Source organism: Mauremys reevesii, linkage group 2 (genome assembly GCF_016161935.1).
Source record: "Mauremys reevesii isolate NIE-2019 linkage group 2, ASM1616193v1, whole genome shotgun sequence".
Classification (NCBI taxonomy): Eukaryota; Metazoa; Chordata; order Testudines; family Geoemydidae; genus Mauremys; species Mauremys reevesii.
The window spans coordinates 83,056,381-83,076,907 of NC_052624.1; the positions used below are offsets into that span (position 1 = coordinate 83,056,381).

Consider the following 20,527-nt stretch of genomic DNA (forward strand, 5'->3'; position numbering starts at 1 on the left):
CTTCTCTGGTAAATGTTCAATAAAGTCTTAAATTTCTTATAGTTCCTATTTTGAGATGAGCATTTTGACATCATTCACTAACCTGAATTATAATGTTGCTGAGGAGTAGCTCTTGAGACTGAAATGGCATTATGCTGTGGTGGGAGTTTGCTTGATTATCTACCCACATCGAAGCTGAGGTATGTAAAATGTTCAGGAGTTTATGACGGGAGTCCTAGACTTCCTCAAGAGGAACTGAAGCATATCCACAACTCACTTCATCAGGTCCTTTTAAACTTTGCTAAATACAAGGGGATACAGTTCATGTTCAGCCCTCTAAAACCTGTGACTGGATAAGTTGTGCGGACTAAAACTCTAGTCTAAAGTGACAGAGTGTTCAGCTACAACAACAACAATGGTTTATATCTCATTTATGTACTTTCCCCACTGTCCACTCTGAAGTACTCATGCTTTGTATAAATATTCCCTGGACTGTCACCTGACGTGACGTGCTACCTCCTCTGAGTCTGTCTTCCGTGCCAGCGTGTGACTTCCAGAACCCTGCCTTGTTGAGCCAGCCCTGCTCCAACACATACCCAGAGTCCGGGACATGCCCCCAAAGCTGCAGGCTTTAAGTAAAAACAGCTCTGCAGGTTTTACTTGTAAAAGCTGTATAAAGATTATACAGGGTAAACTCAAATTGTCCGTCCTCTGTAACACTGATAGAAAGATATGCACAGCTGTTTGCTCCCCCAGGGATTAATCACTTACTAATAAACAAGTGATTTTATTAAGTATAAAAAGTAGGATTTAAGCGGTTCCAAGTAATCACAGACAGAACAAAGTAAATCACCAAGCAAAATAAAACAAAAACATACAATCTAAGCCTAATACATTAAGAAACTGATTACAGGTAATATCTCACCCTCAGAGATGTTCCAATAAGACTCCTTCCTAGTCTGGGCCCAATCTTTTCCCCTGGTACAGTCCATGCTAGTTCCAGCTGACATCTTAGGTGGAAAATAGGGGCTCGCTCATGACTGGCAGCCTCCTTTGTTCTGTTTCACCCCCTTTTATAGCTTTGGCACAGGGCGGGAATCTCTCTGGGTCCCCACCCCTCCTTCTAAATGGAAAAATACCAGATCATTAGGTGACATGGTCACATGTACTGTAAGACCTCATTCTTCAGTACCCACATGCTGGCCCACACATGCACAGAAAGGCTTGCAGGCAAATAAACCATCCATAACCAATTGTCCTAGTCAATGGGAGCCATAAAGATTCTAAACCGCCATTAATGGCCCACACTTTGCATAATTACAATAGGACCTCAGAGTTATACTTCATATTTCTAGCTTCAGATAGAAGAATGATACATGCATACAAATAGGAGGACCACACTCAGTAGATTATAAGCTTTGTAACAATTCCTTACAGGAGACCTTTTGCATAAAGCATATTTCAGTTACATCATATTCACATTCATAAGCATATTTTCATAAAGCACATAGAGAGCAACATCACAATTAGAATATCAGAAGAGCTACAATATGAACATGACTTCCTAATAAATGTCTAACAGTATGCGACAGTCATAATTTAGAAATACAAATATCCTAAATCATTAAACAGATTTTCTAATTTATTTTATAAAGGCACTCAAATTATATGCAACAAAGGCCAGGCTAATAGTAATAAAGGTCAGGCTATTCACACACCCTTACTTGAGTCCAGCCCAGAAATCCAACTTGAACATCAGGGGAGGTGGATAGGATTGTGGGTACCTCACTCCTATGTATAAGGGAAAGAACCTCTTCAATTTGGAGAGGTGTACGGGGAGATTTTGGCTACCCAGTAAAGTGCCTGAAACCACTATGGCTTATTGTTAAAAGCAGCCTATTCAGCAGTCTCAGCTTGACCAAGGCAAGAGGGGAGGGGGGTTCGGGGTGCCACAGAAAGGGCAGCTTGACCCCACGTCCTTCCTGATAAGACTTGTGTTGAAATTGCTGATACATGCATTTTAAAAGAGCAGGAGGTGTCCCAGGAATGTCTATTGTAGTCTCAAGGCTGCAAACTCTGGAAAAACCCGAACCTGGTTAATCAATAATCAGAAGGAACCTCTTGTTTGACCATTGAAACTGCTGACTTAACAAGTTTTCTTTAAGGGACATGTCATTCTATTACTAATGTATAAATAAAGGGGAGAAGTTTGAGACAGTTGGACTCGTTTGGAGAATCTTTTGGGACTCTTTTTGGACACTCCCTCTGGATACATCTTGCGGTCCCCACTGGCAGATGGAACATTTGGCCACTGGAAGCCTGCCGCTGTGTCACTCGAGAGCCACACTCAGCTTTGGTAATTATCAAGGGTTGGGGGTGTTTTACTAATCTGTTGCAGACGTGTGTAAGTGCTTGAGACTAAGTAAAGTTTAGCTTTAAGTGAAAGCACTCATGTTGTCCTGTTTGTGCCAGCCATCTATCGGTCGGACAGCCGTGTCTCCCCTGATTTATTTCCTGACATCACCTTGCACAGAGTAAAAGTTACCAAGAACTTTGGGTTGAAAGAACCAACAGAGGGAAAGTTGCTTTTGCAAGGGGGGAGGAGAATAATTCAAAATTAATGGGATGAGAGGTCACTGTGAAGGTGGCTGGAGATGGGGCTGATGGGGAGAGTAAGGGATTTTTCTCTTCTTCTGTGGAAGAAGTCTTTGAGGTAAGAATGAAGAAGAATTGCCTGTTTTGGTAACAGACTTTGCAACCTGCCTTGGAGATCTTAATTTGGGTGCTCATCTGCTCCCCCCCAATCCCCAGGCTTCAGAGCCCAAACTCCAACCTGAGTTGTGACTTCAAATTGCTGTCTACACAGCCGCTGCCTTCTTTTTTTTTTTTTTTTCTGAACAGAAGCCCAAGCCTCACTAGCCAAAAGTCTGTCAACCTGTGCTGTGGGCTTAACTGCCACAGGGTATGTAGACATATCCCTAATGGCCACTCAAAGGATGGTTAAACACAATTGTGACATATTGAGGATAGAGGCACCTAGAATGGGGTACTGGTTGCAAGGGGAGGCAATGCAGAAAGAGATTTTTCTAAGGGCTGGTCTACACTACCACTTTAGTCAATGCAACTTACATCACTTGGGGGTGTAAAAAGCCACCCCTCTGAGCAACGCAAGTTGCATCAACTTCAAGTAGTATCCATACCACACTATGTCAGCGGGAGACGCTCTCCTGCTGACACAGCTTCCACCTCTCATTGAGGTGGAGTAATTATGCTGACGGGAGAGAGCTCTCCCATCAGCATACAGCATCTTCAGCTGACGCACGACAGTCGGTGCAGCTGAGCCAATGTAGTGCGGTGCCATAGACTAAACCTGAGAGACATAAACCAGAACTTTGTCAAAGTAGGACTGAATGTAGCTTTGGTTAATTAGACAGTTTACTCTCCACAACAATTCCAATGCTGGAGATTTTTCAAATGCTATGGAAGAGGAACACTAGACTCGATTCACAGCTGCAACATAGGATTAAAATGTCAGAAACTTTATGAATGGAGAGAATTACTACTTAATGCAACGTTCCCCAAAGTCATACATCTAGGAACAAAGACAACAGGATGAGAGGATCCTACCCAGCAAAGCAGTGACTTTGAAAACGTCTTGGGGATCATGGTTGATAATTAGCTGACAGTGTGGCCAAAAGGGTTAATGCAATCCATGGATATATAAAGAGGGGAATATCGAGTATAGCAGGCCAGTTTTATTACCTCTGTATTGGGCACTGGTGTGACTAATATTGGTATGCAACGGTGCCCAGTTCTGGTATCCACAATTCAAGAAGAATGTTGAAAAATTGGAGAGGATTGAGAGAAGAGACACAAGAATGATAAACTGGAAAACATAACTTATAGATTGAGCTCCTTGAGTCTATCACTATTCAAACAAGCAGAAGTTTACAGGATGACTTGATCACTGTCTAAATACCTACATGGGGAGCAGAAATTTGATAATCGAGAGTTCTTCAATCCAGCAGACAAAGATATAACAAGATCCAATGACTGGAAGTTACTTGAAGCTATATAATTTCAGAATAGAAATAAGGTGAAAACTTTTAAACATTGAAGGTAATTAACCATAGGTCCTGCTTACCAAGGGCTGTGGTGGACTCTCCATCGCTGGCAATTTTTATATCAAGATTGGAGGTTTTTCTACAAGATATGCTTTAGTATAACAGGAGTTAATTCAGGGAAATCTGATGACATATTTTGGTAGTTAAAGCAGATGATCACAATGATCCCTTCTGGCTTTACAATTTATGAACTGCTGAGTCCTTCTTCAGGAAAATAACACCTCCTGCAGGCATACACATTTTAAATCTTCCTCTCCTAACAAGCCTGAATTGCTTCATGAGCAATGAAATAGTTAACAACACTGACAAAGTATCATTATTAGCATCTGCACTGGCACCCACTTAAATGAATGGGACAGTTTACATCTATTGTGTCAGGCTCTGTGCAATCTCAGGCAGGCATCACTGCACATTCTGGTCACATTCAAGGAGAACAACTGAGACAGTTGTCCATGCCATGCTCCTTTGGCTAGAGCTTCATGACCCACCCCAAGGGGGCACACACACTACATTTTGGGAAACACGAGTAAGAAAATAATCTGATTTCTATAATATGTCTAATTATTTCAGTAACAAGTTATTTCTGTAGTCACTGCTGTATTTACAGTATGGCACCATCACCTAAGCATTTGTTGTCAGACTTTTTTAAACAACTGCTATAAAATATCACCATTTATTTGCCAAAAAGATACTGAAGTCTTTCAGGACTGCTGATAAAGTGAATGTCATCAATAATAAGCAACACATTGCTATTTTCCCCATTACTGGGAAATTCACTTTAGATCTCATTAGGCCACATCAGATAGTTGCAAACTCGCTGCCTAGCATTTTTTTTAACCTTATGTTCATGACCTCATGCTATAGTTACATAATTATGAAAAAATTGAGGGTTTTTTTTGGTTTCCAGGAATGATTCATTTAATGCTTTCAGTGTCGCTTTGGAACACTTAACTAAGCAGGAATGTAGAGGCCCAGTAAATGATGTACTACCATTTATTCACTATTATTTCTCTTAGATAAATTCACTGAAAGAATTATATGACACCACCAGAATCATAACTGTAAAGTATAATTCATCAGTGCTCTTCATTGAGGACTGTAATATTCTCTTATATTATAGTATATAGAAAATTAAATTACATTACTATATGTATTTTGCCCTAATTAGGGTAAGATGAAACTTATATTAAGAGCGTTCATGTATGTATATCAAAGGTTATCTTAGGCACTGAGCTTGCCATAAGATATCACAAATACAATTTTATCAGTTTCCCTTAACAAATGAAAATGTCTGATCATTATCATTGTTCAGTTTATAATATAGATGGTAACAATTTTTTCCATGACTTGTTTCAGAAACGCATGTCTAATCTGCCGCATGTTCAACTGCACACTGGTTAAAACTGTGGGAACAAATATTATGGGCTTGTCTACACTTGAAATGCTAAAGCAGCACAGCTGCAATGCTGTTGATGCTCTAAGCGTAGATACTCCCTATACCGACAGGAGGGGTTCTCCCATTGGTGTAGGTAATCCACCTCTCTGAGAGGTGGTACCTATTCTTCCATTGACTTAGTGATGTCTAAACTGGGGGTCTGGTCGGCTTAACTACGGTGTTGATTTTTACACCGCTGAGCAACACAACGGGATCAAGTTAACTTTTAAGTGTAGGCCAGGCCTGTGTGCCCTAATTAACATTTAAAGACACAAACAGCAATACTTCGTATAAAAGATGAACAAAGGAAAAGATGAGCAGAACATTTTCAGAGACAATGTTTTAAAGAGACAAAGCCAAAGTGAACTACCAGAAATACGTGAGGAAGATCTTGATATTGATTTAGGAGATTTAAAAATGGAAGTAGTTATAAAAAGCCATCCACAAACTCAAAAAATGGAAAAGCAGTGAAAAGGATAATATTACCTGAGAAATGCTTAAAGCAAGTGACACAACAGCGCTCCAGACATTCTGTGTGTTTTGGGGTAGAATAAGGAATGAATTAAAGAACCCAGCCCAGTGGAAGAGGGCTTTATAATAAAATTGCCAAAAAATGGTGGTCTTACCCACTACAGTAATGGAGGGGAATCACAACTTTTCCAGGCACTGAGAATAATATGTGCAACATCATCCTGGACACTATCAAGAAACAAATAGATCTTCAGTTTCAGCTATGTCTACATTATGAGGTAGTGGGTGAGATTCCCAGTTTTGTAGACATATTTGTGCTAACTCTCATCAAGCTAGCATGCTAAAAATAGCAGCGTAGACATAGTAGCCTGGACAATGGTGGGCGGAGGCATGGGCTAGCCGCACCAAGTACAAATGCACCCGAACCCCATGGGTATGTACTCCGCATGGCCATGCGAGCACTCACCACAGCCTGTGCCACTGTGGCTACACCACAATTGTTAGGGTACGTCTACACTACCCACCAGATTGGCAGGTAGTGATCGATCTATCAGGGATCAATTTATCGAGTGTAGTGTAGACGCAATAAAATCGATCCCCGATCGCTCTCCCGTCAACTGCTGAACTCCAGTTCGGCGAGAGGCGGAAGCAAAGTCAACAGAGGAGCACGCCGAGAGGACACGAGGTAAGGTGAACTAAGATACGTCAACTTCAGCTACGCTATTCTCTTAGCTGAAGTTGCGTATCTTAGGTCAATCCCTCCCCCACCCCCAGTGTAGACCAGGCATTAGTGTGCTAGCTCAATGAGAGCTAACGTAAGAGCTAACGTGACCTGGGACTCACATCCCTCGCTCATAGTGCATACATAACCTTAGAGAGGAACTTGCAGGTTTTAGACCACTGAGATCATATGCGGACCATATGGTTGTTCTCAGACACATTATATAACCAAGTATGAAGTGGCAAGCACCAAATATCAAAAGCAGCAAACAACTTCAATAAACTTGAAAAGATCTGGAAAATAAGCATGATTGGCACGGATAGAAAAATACAAATTTTTGACACCAGCATCATGTCTGTCGTCCTTTATGGAAGAGTGTCATTGAAATCTAGAGCACAAACTGAAAAGAAGATCAACTCATTCCAAAGTAAATGACAGAAGATCTTGAGAGTCCATTGGTAAGTCTCTTGCAACTTTAGGTTGGTTTCAAATTTCTGAAGACTCAAACGTAAGATGGCAATGGACATATTTAGGACAAACTTGAAGGATGTCACCAACACACTTTCCATGTCAAGTGATAATATGGACACCACGTGGGAAGAGAGTTTGGAAGCAGAGCAAGAACTGACAGGGATTTCAATGCATGACAGTCTCTGTTAGCAAGAGTCAGGCTAGCTGTAACCCTAATAATGCAAGATTTGTAGAAGCGAGGATTGTGTGAAGCAAGTGGGAAAGAACTGTGTGAGAAGTCGTTGCGACCTTGTGTCGATAATAAGGAATGTAAATTGACGTCTAAATAGAAGTGAGAAAAATAAGATAACAAAATAGCCTATGTATAAACAAAATGCAGCTGTTGCTCATTATTGTAGGTAACAAAAAGTATAAATGCTTGCTGTGATTGTTTACTTGGAGAGAGACTTGCCTAGGAGGGGGAAACCCTGTGTCCAGAGAAACATAATGCAGACTAAAGAAGCCAAATCCATCAACATCATACTCAGACGCCTGAAAAGACCAATGCAAGATTGAAACAAATTTCGGAAACTGGTGGATGCCTTATGCAGGTAATGATGTTGCTCAGGTGATCTGGAGGAAAGGCAATTGCTATACACATACAGGGTCTGATTTTCATAGGCGTAGTACATTCAGAACAATCATTGTAATCAAAGGGAAAGTTTGGTTTTCAACACTTGTGAAAAAAGAAGCGGAGGGAGGGATGCCTGCTTGGCAAGCTATCAAACTAAACAGTAAACCAGACAACCTGAATACCCTGAAGGCTTAAGATGGGAGTGCTCTTGTCTCCAATTATCACCCCTCAATTAAAATGAATCTGTTAGAGTCATAACCATGACACTCATTGTTCTTCCTTTTCATTGTGTTTATTTTATTACAGTAGGAATAATCAAATCACAATGTTGCTAGAGAAATTACAAGCAATGGGCAATGGAAAAAAAAATCATCCCACAAAATGTTTGAGGAGTGTAAAAAGCACATATTTTTAGGATGATTCAAATTAACTAAACCTGAAAAGGTCAAATTAGTGTTGCATACTTTTGTAATCCTGACACTGCTTTCACCCAAATATCAACCAGTTGGCTCACTTACCATAATGCAAGTCATTAATAAAGGAGAGAATTCTGTAGCAAATTCCAGAAAGTTCCAGTTAAAGTATTATATGATTATCACAGTATAGACCATCTACCAAGGGTTAGAAAGGTGTGCAGAAGTAAAATTGACAATTACAGTAGCATAATGCAGTTCTTCTTTCAAATACCTCAACTGCATTCCCAAATCTCTCAAGTTGGATCATTAATATCCAGATTGCTTCACTCCCTTTGTTTCCATATATCTGGGAATGTAACCTACCACATTCTGTGCCATCAGAACAAACAACAGGCTTACAGACTAGAACATAAGTCTACATCAAACACTTCTGAAAACCACCTTTTTCTTTCTTTCTTTCTCTTACTTTCTTTCTTTCTTGCACACTGACCATCAGACATTGCTACAGTACTTGGCCTCCTATATTCAATAACCATGAGTTCATTAAGTGTATGGCCCTAAAAGGCTCTGTTTGAGTAAGAGCTGAATGCACATTTAAGAGGCAGTAATGCAGAACAAAAGCAGTACAGAGCACCTGACCATAACTCTTCTTAGGAAAAAGTTAAATACTTTTCTAACTTTTACAAGAAGAGAACACAGTCAGACTGGTTTGTATGATTAATGGGCAACTCACTACAGGACTTTCAAAACAAAAACCATCAGAACTGTGAATGTCAGTCAAACATAGACCTGCCCCCGCCTCCCCCAAAAAAGGGAATAACTTCTCTAGTGGAAGCGTCTAAGGACCTTGATACAATACTGCTCCAGGTGCAAGCTCTCTTGCTCTAGAGAATATGAAATTTGTTGTACTATCAATCAAGGAGAAGAAATAATGTTTGGAAACATTTCACTGAGTTGTGACCATCCTTTACAACGGAAACAAGATTTGCAAAGGAAAGCCTCATCACAGCAATACACAACGGCATATACCCTCCACTCTCACACAGGTTATATCTAAGGCTACGATTATGTCAGAGAGGTAGTGGAAGTCATGGAATCCGTGACTTCCGGAGACCTCCGTGACATTGAGGGCCCCTACAGCTGACCAGCCGCTGCTGGCAGTGGGGCCCCCCTGCAGCTCCTAGCCACTGTGGGCAGCAGCAGAGGAACCCAGCAGCTCCTATCTACCGCCGCTGGCAGGGGGAAACCCCACAGCACCCCAGCCACCGCCGCTGGCAGCGGAGGGACTCCAGAGCTTCCCAGCCCACCGCTGCTGGATGAGGCTCCCCACAGCTCCCCAGCCCACCACTGCTGGCAGGGGACCATCCCACAGCTCCCCACCCGCCATCGCTTGCAGTGGAGGGACTCCAGAGCTGTCCAACCACCGCTGCTGGATGGGCTCCCCACAGCTCCCCAACCCACCGCTGCTGGTGAGGGGGGCCCCTGCAGCTCCCAGCGAAGCAGGATGGCGGAGGATCCCCTGCAGCTCCCAGTTACTGCGGGGGGGGGGCATTTTGTCAGGGATGTTTTTAGTAAAAGTCAGGGATGGGTCACGACTTCCGTGAATTCTTGTTTATCGCCAGTGACCTCTCCATCACTTTTACTAAAAGTAACTGTGACAAAATCGTAGCCTTAGTTATCATATTGGCCTAGAACTTCCTTGTGCACTTCTGCTTATCACAAACACTCGTCTAGCCTTTGTCAAGGCCATTTAGAGAGGAAAGAGCAGCTTAACGTGTTGATATGCATAGACTATCCAGCTCGTCACGCACATTCCTTAATTTTCCTGTTCCATCTCTGTGTCTGGGTCAATAAGACACAAAAGTAAAGTCCATGTAGTCACACATTGTGATTAACAGTTGTGTAAATAACTGCTGGAAGTTTGGGATAAATATTCAGTAAAGTGATCTCAGAAAAGTGAATGCCTCAAATCTAAGGAATGCAAGATAAGAAAAGGGTACCTGCCGTTTTGATGAAGATGTTTACATGTACAGAGAGCACTAAATCATTGTTTGTGATTTAGTTTGTTTGTACTTATCTTGAAACTGTTTACTACAGTCTCTACATAGCAAAGAAACCAAATTAAATGCACTTAAGAACCTGCTAGTCAGTTCAACCTCGCTGAACAGCAGGACACCTATAAGCCCACCATTCAAATAGGTAATTACATATGTCACAGAGCCTGACTCTTATTGCTCCTGAAACCTTGTGATAAATACATTGTTAGTAGTTTTACCATCATTAACAATAAACCGCCCATTACAATTTAGAATAGTGTTAATAATCTAGCCCTTGCATGTCTCACAAGTTTATGAGGATAAATTATGTTAATTTCTACTGTATATAATTTCTACATGGTATATAGCCGAAATAGAAGTAAACAATGAGATCCTAAATTACAGACACAAGGTGAGTGGGGTAATATCTTTTATTAGACCAACTTCTGTTGGTAGAAGAGAAGCTTTTGAGCTTACACAGAGCTTCTTCTTACCTCACCCATCTTGTCTCTTGAATATCCTCGAACCAACACTGCTACACCACCACTGCAAATCCTAAATTATGGCAAATGAAGTACAGGCTGACTCATTTAACAGATTTTGAAGGTGATGGTCCAGTCATCATTGTTCTAACCTGGGACTTAAGAGATGAGACTCCATTCCCTGTTCCACCACAGACTTGCTGTGTGACCTTGGGCAAGTCACTTAGTCTCTCTGTGCCTCAACTCTCTCCCCGTAAAATTGGGATAATAGCACCTTCCTACCTCACAGGGGTGTTATGAGGCTAAATATTTCAAAGACTGTGAGACACTCAAATATTATGGAGATGGGGCCAATAAATATCTAATAGATGGATGGAACATTTATAGCTCTAAGGGTAACAAATTAATTTTTCTCACTTTTTTTTTTAATGTATCTCTTTCGCCATAACTGTTCTGAGAATACCCTTTCTTGGTGTAAGTTAAGCTATGTACTTCTACACAGAAGCAGTCTGATAAATTACAGTAATTAGTATGACATGCTTTAGACACTTTTCATCTATAATTCCAGAAAATTAACATGATGAGAATGACCGTTCCCAATTATTAATTCATAATGTTCCTTTAGGTTACAAGAAAAACCTTTGCCGAACACCTGATCTATATTACCCTGATGGGAAGACATAAAGCTCCACTAGCAAGCAATATTCTGGAGTTTATCTCAGTTTTATTTAAAAAATTACAGTAGGGGGTAAAGTGGGACATATTAAATATTAATAAATACTTTACACATATCTTGCACTGTTTGTTAATGGCCCTCAAAGTGCTTTACAAAAGTGGGCATATTATCCTTCCATCTGGCCTAGGGCAGCAGAACACCTACCCCAAAAGCGTCTGCATTAAAACACAGAGTAAGAAAAAGTACTTCCATCCCATGAGGGATTCAGCACTGGGCTCTAGTACAAAATTGGAACAATATTTAAGCTACATCTACATTGTTGGGCTATATTCCATTTAGCATAAGATTTTTCAAATAAGAGTTCAGCACTCAGTACCTCCCATTAAGACCATTGGGAGTATTGGTGCTAAGCATTTTGGAAGATCTGACCATTACAGTATATAAAATTAAATTTTCCAAATATAAAATTGGAAATATCTTGTATGTTCTGCTATGGGAACTAGAATGGTCTTGTGGTCCTGACCTTTATAAGTGTGTTCATTAGAAACAAGGCATAACATTTTGCATTGCGAGACTGATGTAGAGATAGAATGGATACTACATGATGTGGCTGAACAAGCATGATTCTTTTTGTTGAAAAACATTTTAACCTTTAGATAACAATTTCCAATCAGCTACCAACCTGAGCTGCATTTGAACCAACCATCTAGAGGTGATAGTCCATAGCCCATTAAGAATCCCCTAAACTAACCAGCCCCTAACAAGCAATATCTTGAAGCTCTATTGCACTATGAAACAAAAATGCCAGATGTTCTAACACACATTCACATATGGTAAATAAAAAGCAATAGTACTTGTATCTAGAGAAAGTTAATTAAACAGTGAAAAAAGGGCTCGAAATAGAAGCCTGCCTTTGACAAGATATGTTGGTGATAGATAAGGGAGAAATATTTGTCTTTCAATTTTTTAGGAATTTCAAGACACTATATTATCTGGGACCCTAGTAATTACAGTACATAATAGATGCATTAAGAAGGAAAGGATAAACTTATAGTGAAGCAAAACAGAATAAATTAAATTTGCTAAGTAATTGAAAGATTTATCATTTTTCACTTCCATTTGAACTAAAAAAAAACCCCACCCATGTGTTCAGAGACATGGAACGTTAACTTTAAAACACATGAAATTAAGATCATAATTTGATACGATGCTTCCCCTAGTAACACAGCCACACAAGTATTTGACATGATAAGAACAGACACTAGGAATCTAAAGTAATTGAAGATGTACGTATACGTCAGATGAGGCACCAGGTGCCAGCTCATGCCACAGCCCCTAAGTATCACTGAACACTGACAAATGCATATCTAGAAACCAGTCTGGCTCACCTGTGTTACTCTTGTTAAAGCAGATGTTAATTTTATAAGACTGTCAGACCAGGTGCATTCCTGCTCACTTTTAAGGAATGTGCACTGAAACATAGTACTTAAAAGTCCACTTCTCCACCCTGTAAAAATCAGCTTGCTACAGAAACGCCAACAATAGAGTTAACAGAGACTTTTAGCCTGGAAAAAGAAGGGTCTTCAACTCGAAGATGCATGATGCTGGGTGGTGAAAGCCGCGAGGAAGCCACTAAGCCGATCACCCTTCTTGCAGCCAGGAGGATTACCATCGGCACATGGAACGTGAGGACCATGTACGAGTCAGGAAAGACGGCGCAGGTTGCAGAACCCCCAAGGCAAGCGGAAAAGAGGCCGTCCAAGAAATACCTGGCGACGCGACCTTCAGGTTGATAGCAAAAAAATGGGCTATACCTGGAACCAGCTAGAGCGAATGGCCCAGGATAGAAGACTATGGAGATCTGTTGTTGGCGGCCCATACCCCGGTTGGGGTGACGGGCATGAATGAATGAATGAATAACATCTGTATCCCATGGTGTTAAGTTATATTGAGTGTTTGTATTGTAAGCCTCTCTAACTGTGTAACTCACCAAACAGGAAAGAAACATTAATTAATGTAAAGTGCTGGTTCTGCACACAAAGAGGCGCAGTGAACCCAAATGAGCCATTGTGAAACATCAAAGGACTAAGACTTGGTTGACTGCTCACATCCATGAAGAGGAGATGGGAGCAAACATTTGTCCTATCCATTTGAACTCTAGGGGAATGGAATAAAAATCCCTGACCAGAAGAAACTGAATCACTATGCTGCTTGGAATTTAGAGAGGGCAAGATTTCTAAGGATAAGAAAGGGATCCCCAAGCTGCTTAGTTAGAATTTGCTCTAAAGAATATGGAAAGCTTGCACATCACAGCAACTTCTATTATCTATTGGAATCTAAGACTGTAACTCATTTATGTGTGTATGTTTACCTGCTTTAACCTTGTAAATAGCTCTCCTTTCTTTTTTCTTAGTTAACAGATCTTTAGTTTATTATAGGAGTGGCTACAAACATTGTTTTTGGTGTGAGGTCTAGACTGCAATTCACTTGGGGTAACTCATTGGTCATTTGGGACTGAGAGTAACCTGAATATTGTTCTGTTTGTTTGCGTGTAAGGGACCATCTATCACAAAGTCAAGCTTGCCTAAAGGGACTGTCTGTGACTCCATGCTAAGGCTGTTATAGTGCTTGAGGAGTTCGCATTTGATACCTGATTGGATAAATCTCAGTATAGAACACACAGCCACTTTGGGGTTTGTGCCTTGCTTCTGAACAGTCTGCCCTGAGGCTGGCACCCCCGGTCACGAGCCGCTCCAGACCGCCTGACAGATAGGTTTGCCTCAAGTTCAAAGAAAATATTTTCTTAAACAATTCAAAATTACTGAACATGAATGTACATCTATTTGCCACATAAAGACTGTGTAAGAAAGTATTTTACAAACTATTTTACAACTCAACAAATCTTGCCATAAGCAGACTTCATTACCTCAGCTCATCTACTATGCCAACAATGAAATTAGCCTCTGTCCTATTTTTATGTACTTTAAGGATATCACATTCTCTCTTGAACTATGCATCCCAGTGAGTCACTCATTTGATCAACCTCTGATCACAGAATGAAAGCATCTCCTGAGTAGATCTCACAAACTGGATTATTCTGAAGCAATTTCATTCCTAGGGTTACCCTAAAATGAAGATGTACAAGAGAATACGTGAGAGAACTCTAATTAAAAAAGAGAATGTAAACATGACGGCTTTGAACCAAGCTGAAATCAGTTTATGGTTAATGAGATGGACAAAGCTACCCAGGAAGCATCAAACTCCACTATAGAAACTGGTGTTCCTTGAAAGAGAAAAGTGTAACAGGCTGCCAAGGTAATGGCTGGCAGTATATTAACTGGTTTCTATATGCTATGATGTGAGTCCCTTATAAATACATGTAATAAAATAAACAAATAATTGACCAACCATATCTTGAAGCCCTTATGCAGTTTTTACACAGTTCTTACTCAAGCAAAATGCTCACCAACTTCATTGCTTCAGGAAGGGCTGCAGTATTTGAGCTACTAAATAAATTATAAAAAAAAACTCTTCAATACTCGATTAGTGTTTCGACCATAATTTCTTTAGGGGAGGGATCTTTTCTTGTGTGTTTGTACAGAGCCCAGAATAATGGGGCCCTGATTGGAGCACCCAAATGTTTCTGCAATACCAATAAACAACAACAACAATTAACAATACACTGTGGTTAAGGTGGTTGAAATCAACATCCTGACTGCACATATATTGAAACTGCATGAACTGGTGATAGACAGATGGAGTTAGTGAAGAAAGAACTAGGAATCGGTGTGATAAGTAAGGCACTTTATAGAATACAAAATAATGGACTATTTGCTATCATTTCCTCTAATTAGATATAAAACATCTCTGCACAATAAATTAGGGCGTAGGGATAGCTCAGTGGTTTGAGCATTGGCCTGCTAAACCCCGGGTTGTGAGTTCAATCCTTGAGGGGGCCACTTAGGGATCTGGGGCGAAAATTGGTCCTGCTAGTGAAGGCAGGGGGCTGGACTCAATGACCTTTCAAGGTCCCTTCCAGTTCTAGGAGATTGGTATATCTCCAATTATTACCTTTATTAGAATACACATAGCTTTTGAACTGCTTCTTTATACCAAACCAATTCCATCTAAAGATGAATGAATGGAGCAAAGTACACAATGCAAATCAAAACAGGCATCTTTTGCACTGAGTAGATGTAAAATATGTGGTAGTAAGCAGTTTTCAATGAAGTGCTTTTCCTGTTACTTTGTGGCATATCTATATCCATAATTGCTTATGATTGCTTCATTGAACTGAACTCTGAGAAAGAGGGTAAAAACAGAAAGGCGTAATTAATTTTACAAATACTCAGTGGGATAAACTAAGATTTCTCTGGGAATTACAGAACATGGATGGAATAATTAATAATGAGAACAGTGTAAAACCTACTGTCTTAACTTTCTATGGGTTTTGCAAATACTACTTTGGTTTTGATCCAAGTGGGCTAGGATCAAATTTTGCATTGATTTCTATGTTTCAATTAATCCCAAAATCTCAAAGGAAAACTCAATCAAAACTGCTGAATTTCACTTATGTTCACATCTAATCCAGGTTAAACTAGAAATACCCTACATGTATGGCACACCTGGCAGTTATTCTTGACTTCCAAATCTGCATAAGTATTTCAAACTAGTTTTTACAATGTTGCCAACTCTCTCAATTTTTTTATAGTTTTGCAATATTCAACACTTTGCTTAAAGCCCCAGCTCCTGGATGCAAGTGATTTAGGAGATGCTCAAATTTCACTAAAAAAAAAGTTTGTAGCTCATGGTCATGGAGAAAAAAATTGAAAATGGCTCAAAACCAGAAAGCAAATAAAATTATTTTTTTTGTAATCTCATAATTTGGGCAGGGGAGGGGCATGATCATGATTTTTGAACATTTAGGGTTGGTAATACTAAGTGTGCCAATTATGATCTTTACCAGATGGCACATTATTAGTGAACAACCAAGCCCATCAACTGTATCCATACATACTTGCAGCGGTTTCACAGTGAAATTGATTAGGATTGCAGTGTCTAGTTAATTTCACTGTGCACTGACTCTATACCCTAAATCACTTCAACTCAGTGATATAACATTGATGCTGCAGTTGGTCTGCCAAAATGAGACGCCAGAAGGAAAGCCAAGTATAATCAATGTATTTGTATCCAACTGCTAGGGTAAACCATGTAAGAAGTTAATTATCCCATTAATTTTCCATTGGTTACAGAGTAATGGATTTTGCCCATGCAGATATATGGCTCAACATCAAACTGCAAATTAGTTTTTAAAAGAAAAGCATTTAATTTATTAAAAATGCAAATAAGTACAGGAAAATATTGTTTAAATAGCAGAATTTCTATAGCCAATATTGTTTTCACATAAAGAAAATATTACAGCTCTAGAAGAATGTGCAATATCACTGAAAATATGATCTCTCTGCAGATTCTAAAAGAGCACAGTATTACACCAGGACACAACAGAAGTATGACTGCAAAAATAAGCATGCAAGCATCTCTCACTATCTTTAAAAGCCAGTACCTGATTACTACAGCAATTCTCTCTCACATTGAGAGATTTGCATGTATTATGCATAATACCTAGACAAACCAATCTGCACAACAACTTTTGCTAATTTCACTGTTTTAACCTTTACACTGTACTTTGCACATCTCTACTGTATGGCCTCACAATGCTTAAACAGAGAAACATGGTCACACCATTAACATAGGAGCACATAGTTGCATAAAACTGGAACTCATGTGTAGCAATTAGGTAAAACAACAGCTACACATTATACAAATTACACAGATACAGCTGTTGCTTGAGCTACACAGGGTAGCTCCAACTAATTGAGGGATTAATTGCAATAAAATCTAAAGCTCTCCATTTATCCAGGTATAATATTTAGAAGCTGGTGTATAGTATTTCTGCTTCCCTCAAATTCCATTATATAAATAGATCTTGTGAATTTCAAGACTATTTCAGTTGAGATCATTTATAGAAAAAAGTGGAGAGAGCTTGCTTTATTGCTACCACTTGCAGAGCAAAATAATTTCTAGCAATGCATTCTCCCCAACATTTAACAATAGACATACATTATATAGTTTGTATTAGCTACCTTTCTCATACATTTGTGCGTGTTACGTCATGAAATAACTTCACAATGTCATTATCATTCTCACTGAAAATTTAGTTTTAATAACATACATTGTCTGCCATCTGGCTATTCAGAGTTCCTAAACAGAGAAAGAAGACTTGGAGTTTTAACATTAATCAGTGAAGAACTAATAGGATGTCTTCACTATAAAGATAAATTCTGCAGAGAAATAAATCTCTAGCATTGAAGGATCATTAAAATTGCAGTAACCTGTATATTTCTATCAGAAGAGCTGCTGAGTTCATAGAGTTTATTATTCTGAAGATATAGAAGAGAGGTTGTTTCTATGACCTTGCACAGGAATTCGCTGCTGATCCACCCTAAACTCAAGTGCTAGAATCCTTTCTGAAGACACAGAATGTCTACTGCTAGCTTACAATGGCAGGTAGGTCTTTCAGGCCAGATACAGTTGGGGTCACAGAACGCAGCTGGTGGAGAGGGTACTAGTGGCTAAAAAAGAGGCCCTCCAGTCGGAGCATACCCAGTCCAGCATCACGCCCAGCCACTGCCTCTATTTCCCTTCTTCAAAATAACCCGCCCCTTCTCATAGTCTAGTTTATTAACATAACAGTTCAAAACACCACAAATCTTCCACCTAGCCCTCCTGCTGTTGCACAATTCTTAGAGGTGCCCCAATGAGGTTTTGCACTGTACAGCCTGCAGGCTTGCTCTCCCCAGGCCCTCTACCTGGGAACAAGAGAGATTCTCTCTCCATGTGGAAAGCTCACTTCTCCTGACTGACCTCAGACTGCCCTGATCTTCTGCACACAGCCTGGGATGTATTCACATACATGCCCCTGTCATGTGACCCATGGACTGAGCGGTAAAGTAGTCACAGAGGAATCAGAACCAGCACTTCCTTAAAGGGCCAGCTCACACTGTGACTGAACCTTAAAACAGCAGAACCTTATTAAGCTCCATGACAGTCAAAAGTAACCTGCAAAATACCCAAATGCACACATAAATAATGCATATTTAAAATAAAACATTGTAGGCTTTGGATCCTGGGTCTTTGGTGGCTGACTGTGCCTCCATCGCATTCTGTTTGCACAGAAATGTTGTTTTTCCCCTTGATCGGTTTGGTCTTAGAGAGACTTTTTGTAAATGCCTTTGCAATACTTTATGCTCATGGGCAGCATGTAATGGAGGCAAGGGGAGGCTAAGTGTCCCCAAACCTCACACCAGCGGGGGGCATGAGTGGCAGACTTGTGACATCCTGAAAAATCTCCCCCCGTCACAGCCTATGGCTGGAGGAACTCTCACTCCATGTTGTGGCCACAGCAGGGGCACTGAGCTTTTCTGGTCTCGGGGCCGCACCACGCAGGGGGCGAGTGCAGCAAGTGGGGGGTGGGGCCATGGGCGAAGGGGCTCCGGCCTCAGAGTTCCAGACAGGCCAGAGAGCTCCACTGCTGTCCCAGTTTAGGCTGGAGCAGTCAGCCCGCTTCCCCCACCTTCCATGCCACATCACTTAGCATTGCAGTGTTGTTATTGTTCTGAGTATATTGTGCGTGCATATAAATATTAACTAATCCTAAAAACAGCATGTGATGCCTTTCTGTGATACAAGCATATCAAACATCTTGAAATTCTCATATAAATCTTCCATCTCCTGCACGGTGAATAGTTTAACTTCACTAGCATTTGTGGTATGACCTAGTTTGGTTGCAGGTTGCTCAGCAGAGAACCCGCATTCTTACTATTAATGCCTGTCATGTGCTTCTTAATCTCTATATGCAGGTCATTTTTTGATTCCACAATATACTTGTCCTTGATCTTCCCATAAAAAAAATCTTGTAAACACCCAAAGTTAATTGAGAATGTTTCTTAAATATGCCTGCATTTATTAGATTTATTTTGTGTTGCTCATCCAATTATTTGTATAAAACTTACTGATACTGGCCAAAAAGGAGATAATTTGCTTGGTTTATTGTTTCATGAGGTTTTTAACATCCAATTTACTATGTATCCCACCAAACTATTAATTATTTGCCACTTGTCTATTCAGTTTGAATTGCTATTGAACGTTTTGCCAGCTTGATTGTTTTCCTTTGTTCTAGAAGAAGCTTTTTAAATGCAAAATGTCACTGCACCAAAGGCCATAGTACATTTCTAAATTTGAAATAAGCAATTACACACTGCAATGTATTTTGAAAAATGTCCTACTCTTATTGAAAAAATTGAGGAGTTTTTAGGAAACCTGATGATGCATTTCAATATATTTCAGATTATAATCAAACCCCTACATCTTTTTAGTTTGAACAACATATTCTTCAATCAGAAGATGGCTTTGTCATTGCACTTTACTGTTCTTAATAGTTTTGGAAAGATACATGGAATGAAGGACATAATACTTAAGTGACAATCAACATAAAGCCTAAAGAACATATGTGGTGGTTCATGTTGTAGTAAAAGAAAAATAAGGTCAAGATTTATCTGTATGACTCTGCAAATCAATCATCTAACATGAATTTCAGAAACCAAGGCTTGGCTGGTACAAAAAAATTTAGCTGGCATAGCTATGCTGGGTAGGAGAGTGGAGAAAAGTCACAGCCCACTAGCCAGCAAAACTTCCTGTGTAAACACAACTATACCAACAAAAGAGTGCTTTTGTTAAACCTAGTCTACACTTAAAATCCACACTACTTAGCAACATAGCTATTCCAACCCACCCCCTGGTGTAGATGCAGCAAGGTTAACATAAGAATGCTTCTGTCGACCTGGCTATCACCACTCAGGAAGATGGTGTTCCTACACTGTAGAAAAACTTCCATTAGTGTAGGCTGCATCTACACTACAGGGTTATGCCAGCATAGCTATAGAACCATAGTTATGCCAGTATAGCCCCTGTAGTGTGGACATGGCCTTAGCATACCTAATGTTCTTCTGGGAGGTGGTACAGCAATGTTGGCAGAACTCCTTCT

General features: G+C 40.1%; 1 protein-coding gene across 15 annotated transcripts in view; it reads right to left on the minus strand.

The window, feature by feature from the left end:
- LOC120398291 (myosin VIIA and Rab interacting protein) overlaps nucleotides 1-20,527 on the minus strand; it is a 345,847-nt gene that overhangs the window by 232,286 nt on the left and 93,034 nt on the right. Inside the window, exon 2 of one of the 15 annotated variants that reach the window (XM_039525612.1) lies at nucleotides 6,165-6,237. The exons of the other annotated variants lie outside the window; for them this stretch is intronic. Within the exon in view, the coding sequence (XP_039381546.1) occupies nucleotides 6,165-6,229 (65 nt within the window). The 5' untranslated portion in view covers nucleotides 6,230-6,237. The remainder of the gene's footprint in view (nucleotides 1-6,164; nucleotides 6,238-20,527) is intronic. 15 annotated transcript variants of the gene reach the window in all.